Here is an 8,535-nt window from a genome sequence, read left to right on the forward strand (position 1 = left end):
GCTTCCTAACAATGGTTTGTAGTGCAGTTGTTAGAAACAGGCTTTTTGTGTCTGCCTGTGTATTAATTTGTTATTGTATATGGTTGAGAAGGTTTATGCAAACTATTATATATACAAAATGTATATACGTTATAATTGCGCAAAGTGAAAATCTTTTGGAGAATAATGATATATCCTCCTACACAGAAATTGTTCATTTCTTCTTATCTGATATTCATCCTAACTAGTTGACCGTTTATAATATTGTTATAATATAACCTCCTGTTTGTGAATGGCGAATGAGTTAACAATTTCTGAATCAGTGTAACCTGCAATACAAGTCTACAGCAGTCTTGATGATATACTATGTCTAGATGCTCAAACTATTCTAAGAAACTTTCCTTTTGTTTTAAAAAAAATGAGAAGAATTGGTACAGAGACATGATTGCAACCAAAATTTTTTTTTTACATTTCTGCATTTGTTTCGGTTGAATCATCATTGGTTGTTTTATATATGAATCCTCTTCTTCTTTTATGTGTTGTGTGTACTACATTAAAATTGTTTGAGTTACTGTTAAATTTGTAGGGTGGTTAACAATGGCTTCCTCAAGTCGAAGATCAACAAGTGGTACGTACGGCAGCGGGAACATAACGGGAGACCGTTTTTTGTGAGTGTGGGTTAAGAGCACCGTTACAAGTTTCGAATAGCATGGCCAACCCGGGTAGAAAGTATTACGCGTGTCCAACAAGGCGATGTGGATGATTTAGATGGGCAGGCCCAAATATCCAGCCTTCTGACTCCGGAGATGATCGATCTTCTCAGCTTAACTTTAATTTTAAGACGAGCAAACGAGTGGAAAAACTTCATGCTGATGTTGTGTATCTGAAGTTTCTAATGTGCGGTCAACTTGTTGTCTCCGTTTTTTGTGTTGTGTTGATCATTGTTATGTTGTGTAAGTTGTAGTATGGCCTTTGAACAAGATGTGAATAACAGTAGCACATATTTGGTATAAAAGATGGAAGGAATTCATATTTTGAACCAATATTGTCTCAAGGCCATTTTTGCCTGTGAGAGAAATTTCACCTTTGTTTGTATAAGTGGATATGTATGTTTACACTCATGATGTAGTTCTGATGAAGTCATTTGGCTGCCAAATGTATCAACATGTTGCCTATGTGTGTGTTACAAAACACTATTTTCGTTAAAAAGAATTGAAACAGAATTATTAGACTTACTAGGAAGAAATCTTTGTAAGTTAAATCCTAATACAAATTAATATAACCGGAAAATGGAGGAACTTGTTAAGCTTGATAATCAACCACCAAAGTATTCATCCAAAAAAGATCAAAACAAAGGAAATTCCATAGTTAAGAAACCAAAACATAGCAACACACAGAAGGTACCAAAGTTTTACCGTGTTAAACATAACAATGTTCTTAAATCCTAAGACCCAACCTCCCAAAAGTTAACACCCTTAACCAAGCTTAATACCAGAACCCAATGTTAATAAATTTAACTAGTCTTGAACTTCATATAATGGAACGCACAAGCGCAATCATTTGTGAATTTGACAAGCCCCAGAAATGTGCATACACATTAGGACTCTGGGCAAACTTCAGAATCGCCCTCACCACATCGTCATCACCGAATCCAAGCTGTGTGAGCTTCTCGCCAACCTTCCACTTCTCGTTCACACCAACAATGGCATCAGCTATCAGCTGGGCATTCTTTCGCTGGTCAGCCGATGATTGCTGAATCTGATCGGCCATTCTCTCGAGTACGTCAACTTGTTTTCTCTTCCTCCCGCATAGCCTTGTGCTTCCCGCGGTCGCACCGGCCTCAGAATGTGATACTTGTCCTTGCATTGCTGCAACTCCCTCTTGGTCTGGAGGTGGAGACATCTCAGACTGATCAAATCCAGCAGCAGTGTCGTCTGTCTCCTCGTTAACCTGTTCCTCCGCATCGAAGCCACTAACGGCCCCGGCTCCCGTGGCTCTATCCCTTCCAAAGATACCTTCCAGCCGGTGAAATAAAGGAAATGGCTTGCCAGGAGTGTAGAACTTGGTCGGATGTGCCTGCAAAACATGTACAATGGAATCAGTAATGTTCAGAAAATAACACAATTCCAGATAATCAAACTCGTCAATCAGCATCTACATGTAAACGGAACAATCAATTTTTACATAGGAAGAATATCGCATCCTATAAGAGTTTTACTAGAACACAAAAGTGAATGGAACTGCATGTGTTTGTATACAAACTTTCAAATAGTAGTACAAGGTGGGAATTAGAGGCATGAAGTTTTATAAAGCTATGGTTAGTGATTAACCAACCACAAATTAAATAGATCAAGCTTTTTCAATATTTATATTAGAAATATCTGAAATGTCTTTGGTTAAATTTGTGCAGAATACAATAGTTAGCAAATAATACAAGTCTGCTTAAACTATTTATAGTTGGCAATGATTAGAATGAATTCACATCATTGACGAAATTGAATTTTCTTATTATTAGCATAAATAATTTCATACTGCCTATATTCTATTCGGAATGTAAGAAATATTGCTATATGCATAGCTTAAGTGTAAAAAGTGAAACCACCTAATTACTCAAACAGATTTATCAAGTAGCACAAAATGGCAACCACCCAATGGAATTCCTCAAACACACGCACCTTCAACCAAGCATCAAGGACGTCTTTGCTGTCAACCTCTACACATTCTTTCTCGTTGTTCCATCCGAATCCGCTACAAGCAAGCATATCAGCGGCGTACTGGTATTTCTCCTTGAGCCGCTTGTGCTTATTCTTGCAATGCTTCGCAGTCAGTGTACAACCGGGGAAAGCCTCCAACATCTTCAAAGCCAGCTTCTCGAATGTTCCCGGTTTAAACTGCCCACAGTCAGCCCTCTGACCGTCAACGACAAACTCCTCCATGAAGCCAACAAAGGTCAGTGTCTCTTCATCACTCCACATTCGCTTGTTCTCCATTTCTTGCTACCAACATTAAGATAATAAAAACCCTACATTAATAATGTAAGTTACAATAACATGAATTAGCCAAGGTAATAAAGTAGGTCATCAAAAATTACGAATGGAGTAGCAAAGAATTACACTACAAACAAAATTACTAAAACTGGTCTTTACCATAAGAGATGAAATAAGGAAAAAATAGTCAAGTAGTTCAATTATTAAAACACTGGTCGTTGCCACGACAAATGGAAATAAAACAGCAAACAATATCACAAATACGCAGTAGCCGAAAATTAAATGATGTGCTGTTACAATGTCTCGACACTCTACTGTTCATACAAATTAACTTGCCGCCATTACAACATCCCTAAACCACACAACACTACTTCGTACGACTTGCACGCCACTCTTCATACATCTCATTTGCTATGTTGTCACGCCAGTGACTCCACTCGTTCGTGTTTTCGACCACCTCGCTCAATCCATGTTGTTCCTCGTCTCCATCGGGCGTAAATTCATCCAATATGCTACCTTCCTCCTCCGGGTCCATCTCCATACTCTTTCTAATGAAATTTTGCAGCAAACAACAGGCGATAATTATCTGAAATTGTGTCTTTACGGGATAAAAGCTAGGGCTCCTTAAGATGGACCACCTCTTCTTCAGCAAACCAAAGCATCGCTTAATGATATTCCTTGCAGAAGAGTGTACCCGGTTAAAATATTCTTGATAGTTGCGCGGTGCACGTGCTCCCTGGGCCCACTCTCTTACATGATATCAAGTCCCTCTATACGGTGCAAGAAACCCCGGACCATTTGTGTAGCCAGCATCAACTAAATAGTAATTACCTATGCACAAATAACGCAAACAACGTAAGACGATGGCTATCATGAACTCAATCTAGTTGTATATACTTAACTCTAGAGATGGCAGAATTACCGTGGGGTATCTTAAGACTATTACGACGAGTTATTGCATCTCAAAGTACCCGTGAATCAGATGCCGAACCCTCCCATCCACTGAGTATGTAGACAAAACCCATCTCCCGGTTACACACTCCTAAGACATTCGTGCAGATTTTACCCTTTCTTATGCGGTACCTTGCCTTCTCAGACTCGGGGACTGTCACCTCTATATAAGTGCCATCTAATGCTCCCAAGCAACCCTACCATCCATAGAAAGCTATGATATTCAGATAGAGAATCCATCAGATAAACATGAATCATAGAGAACATCGAATAAGCTCTACCTTAAACCTTCGCCATGTGGGGTCAACACAGTCCTCGGCAACTGGTGTAGCCTTCGCGAACAACATCCCTTGAATCCGTATTACAGCCTTCAAAACTTTATTAAAATACTTACTAACTGTCTCGCCGGACTTACAAAATCTAACCTGTAGACTACGGTTTTTCTTGTGATGCGTTAAGATAATTAAGAAGGTCGCAACCTGCTCCGGCAGGCTTACATGACCATCTTCTGTAATTCCGCCCTGAACTTGGAGCAACTCACACAAGTTAGCAAAGGCATTTGTGTTCATTCTCAACTCTGAGATACAATTCCTATCACCCTCACCAACAATACGCTCTAAAGCCTCACGTCTAATTCTACTATTCATTCTTCCGCCTAACGATAGTTGGCCACTAGTTCTACCCCTAAAGTAAACAAACAGCGTAAGCACAAAGAACAACATTCTTTCTTCATGGTTGGATCTCATCTCTTCATAAAAAGACACGCATCGCTTAATAATTTCCGACCGCTCCATTTCTTCCTAGCAAAATCGTTTCAAAAAAAAAAACATAAACTTTCCAAAGAACTCTTACACAACTTCAGAATTTTCATTACAATTTATTTATTAATAACGTTATTTGATCCAAACAAATGCTTACCATATATTTTTATTAACTTAAAAAATATGAAACACACAAAACTTTAAAGGGAGTATGGAGTTTGGACTTTGGCATTTTTATGAAAACCAAGGTTAACAACAAAGCAGTGTCAGTCTCTAAATTAGGTTAACTCCCTTCTCCCTTTACCTTATTCTTATCCTTATACTTAGCTGTGACAAAAGAAAATTTTAGTTTGATATTTTCAAAAGTAAGGTTATCATTTAACAATGAGTCAAAGAGTAATTAAAGATGTGGTTATTTGATTTCTGGTAGAAAAGTATAACAAGACAAGAATGTTAACAGAAATATGCAAGCGTGCAATCCCTTTGCAGATTCAGAAACAAGGGCATCATCTAAATCTGTATGTATCAATTACAAAACCTAAGCTCAAGCTTAGTAACATTGTCAATTCAACAATTAATTTCATTTCATACCAAACTACAAACATAGTATCAGATTCAGAAAAAATAAACACATTATAAACATAGACACAACTACAAACATTGTATCAGATTCAGTTACATCAACTGTCACAAACTATGAATACCTTAATTACAACATAAAAAATGGATTCTGTTTGTCATATAGAATTGTAACAAATTCACAAAGTAGACTGTCTTTCAGTTGCATTCATGAATTAAATAAATAATCAACAAATGAATAAATTCAAATAGACCATGCAATTTATCGTGTTTAACCTTTTACACATCTTGTTTGAATGTATAATCTTCTATGTTCAATTCTTAATCTGCTTTTTTCAGTACCCCTTAACAGTAACTAAAGCATACATTCCACTTCAACTTTCTTCTCCCACTTCCTAAACCCAGTAAACCAGAAACAGAGCATAATCCACAAAATAAATTACACCCAAACCTCTTCATACAAACTGCATCCCACACCAAATAAAGTCACAAGAACCTAGATCACAGAAAGGGAGCTTTACTAACCTGGATAACGGAAACTGTGCTCGCAACAACTCTCAGATGGCCTCCACACCGACACGGCAGGTTCTCTCCTGTAGCTTCGTCGGACCACAAAATCTGTGGGCAAGCAAGAAGACGTCAGAAATGGAGGCCTCGGAAGAGGAGGTTGGAAGTGCCAATCGCTTACCTTCAACTGGTTAGGCCGGCGAGGTGGACGGACCTTTGGCTATGGACGCCGAGCAGGACCTCCTTCAAGCAAGAAGGAGAAGATGTATCGAGGGACTGTTATAAACTCAAGCCCTAATTTCAGATTGGGAAAGGGTAATGTTGGAATTAGATAATTACATTAGGGGTATTTTAGTGATAAAATAATTAGTTGAAGTTCTGTCTCTGTCCCAGTCTCTAGTGTCCCCAATTTTTTGAAGCACTGAAATACTCAAATTATTAAGACAGAGACACAATTTTCAGTGCTAGTCTCTACCTCAACAAACACAATACTGAGATCCTGTCCCCCAGTATCAGTTCTAGTCTCTGCAAACAAACACTACCATAAGCCCTGACCCTAAATAGACCCTAAAAATAAGAGTTAGGCCAGGGTCAACCCTAAAGCCCAAAATCAATCAAAAGCCTAAATTACCAAAAACAAAGAACCGTAATTATAAACTCAATCTCTCTTCTCTTAGCACAGCTGTTCTCTCATGGCCTCACTCTTCTCTCCGCCTCCTGCCGTCGCACTCATCCCTCAGCCGCCACCGCCATGACGCCTCAAACGGCTCCAGATGCTGTCGTCGCATCTTCCTTTTCTCTTTGTCCCAGCGTCGCATTTTCATCTTCTCCTCTTCTCCGCCGATACGACTAAAAAAAAATGGAAGTGACTCATGGACTGGTTCTAAATTTTTTGGAATCTTTTATTAATTTGGCCCAATGAGATAGGACCAAAATTTTGTAAGACTAACCTAAGTGATACTTCTATCTCTTGTTTATGTTAAAGTTTGGCATCATTATAGAAATAGTAGAGGTGGATCTAAAAATTATATAAAATAAACTTACATTTAGTAAATTGTATTTCAAAATAAAAAAAGGTTGTAAATAAATGTTATAGCATACTAATGGTTTATCGGCATAATACACATTTCTTATTAAATTCTTTTTTATGATCTAGTTTTTAATATATAAATTAATCATTTTTATTGTCCTCGTATTAAATAAACTTTATTCTTTAATAATAAGTTAACAAATTAACAAATTTATATTGTTATTGTTGTTATGGAAAAAAAAAAAGAGAGTGAGATAGGCTACTACTACACCTTCTATAGCTACTGACACACCATTTTTAGTTTATTTTGTTTTAAAATTACAAAAATATCCTTCGTTCATTAAAAATGAGATACTAGAATAATATCTATTCACGACGTTTAAATAGAGGCACAATTTTATGGATATGGAAGGCTTGTGTGTGATCTGCCCAGATATGGATTTATAGCGTACAAGACAGATATGTGGGACAGCTTTTTGCTGAGTCTCAGGTAGAATAACTCGGACCATGTGAGTTCTTTAATTTTAAAATTTTGCTTCACAAATCGCATGGTCCGATTTGGAGCTGGAGAAATTTGAAATTTGAAACTGGAATTCGGACCCTTCGTTTTGCTTGTTGTTGGTAATTTTTTTTACGTTATGGGGGATCAAATCGGAGGGTACGATTTGATTATTTTATATATTTTTTAATCCAGTTAACCTAATCGAAGGGTCCGATTTTGTTGTATGTGCATATATAAAAGTGTGTAACTGAGGGAAGAGATCTAGTCGCGTATTCTTCTCCTTCTTCAATGTCTTCTTCTCCTTCTTCAACGGCTTCTTTTCCTGGTTTCTTTTTACTGTGTTTTTTCCTTGTTTAGTATGAAACCAACAAATCTATTAGTCAAGTTTATGTTTTTGTTTAAGTGATTGAGAGAAATGAGTGACAGCGTTATATTAAAAGTGAATTATTTTGGTCAGATTTTGTTACAAACATCTAAATGAGTGAAATTTGTTTGTGAAAATCCGTTAGATGTTGTTATTCCTTTCACAATCTCATTTAAAGAGTTCAAAGACGTGATCTGTGAAAAGATTGACTCTGAGAGGGCAAGGAAAATATCTTGTATTTTGTACAGATATCCCATAACGGTGTTTGGTGGATTCGTCCAATTTCAAACCAAATATGTGACGGACAAAGCGAGCTTGGAAGAGATGTTTTCAATGTACATTGAAAGCCGGGCTCAAATCTCGTTCATCGAGTTGTACGTTGAATTCGAACAATTTGAGGCTGACCGGAATATTGTACGGGAAGATTACAATAGTGACAGTGAAGAAGAGTTCGAAAGCAACTACGATGTTGTTGGTCCAGACGGAGATGAAGATCAAGGTGACGAAACTATGGCTCCAGATGTGATAGAGGTGGCAAATGCACTCGCAAACGAAGTGTCATTTGAGGAGCCATCATTCATGCAAGTTTTGGATTTGGAAGCCATGCATGTAGCGGAGTTTCCGGAATATATGAGTGTAGGTACGTAATTTGTCGTATTTATAAAAAGGATTAGAATTTTGTGTTAATTTATGTTGACAAATGGACCAAATAGTTAAGTGAAGTGCGAAAATATACTCAATTGGTATTTGTTTTTGTGTATCTGTTTATTTATTTAAGTTTAAGATAGTAATTTTTTTAGTTAGTTATTAATTTAGTTAAGAATAAATTAGTATTTGTTAACCATTATTTAATCATGCGTTGATGTCATAGTTGT

At 37.2% G+C, this 8,535-nt stretch overlaps 2 protein-coding genes across 2 annotated transcripts; both read right to left on the reverse strand.

Moving 5' to 3' along the window:
• On the reverse strand, positions 1,510-4,170 carry LOC110269392. The gene is made up of 4 exons (XM_021117186.1): positions 3,889-4,170; positions 3,661-3,797; positions 2,655-3,001; positions 1,510-2,055 (listed from the first exon to the last, which is right to left on the reverse strand). Exons 3-4 carry the CDS (start codon positions 2,967-2,969, stop codon positions 1,510-1,512), a joined length of 861 nt encoding a protein of 286 aa, XP_020972845.1. The 5' UTR covers positions 2,970-3,001; positions 3,661-3,797; positions 3,889-4,170.
• On the reverse strand, positions 3,334-4,711 carry LOC110269393. The gene is made up of 4 exons (XM_021117187.1): positions 4,199-4,711; positions 3,938-4,114; positions 3,721-3,782; positions 3,334-3,514 (listed from the first exon to the last, which is right to left on the reverse strand). The coding sequence occupies exons 1-4, from the start codon at positions 4,709-4,711 to the stop codon at positions 3,334-3,336; spliced, it is 933 nt and encodes a 310-aa protein (XP_020972846.1).

The sequence above is a fragment of the Arachis ipaensis genome, chromosome B03 (genome assembly GCF_000816755.2).
Source record: "Arachis ipaensis cultivar K30076 chromosome B03, Araip1.1, whole genome shotgun sequence".
Taxonomy (NCBI): domain Eukaryota; kingdom Viridiplantae; phylum Streptophyta; class Magnoliopsida; order Fabales; family Fabaceae; genus Arachis; species Arachis ipaensis.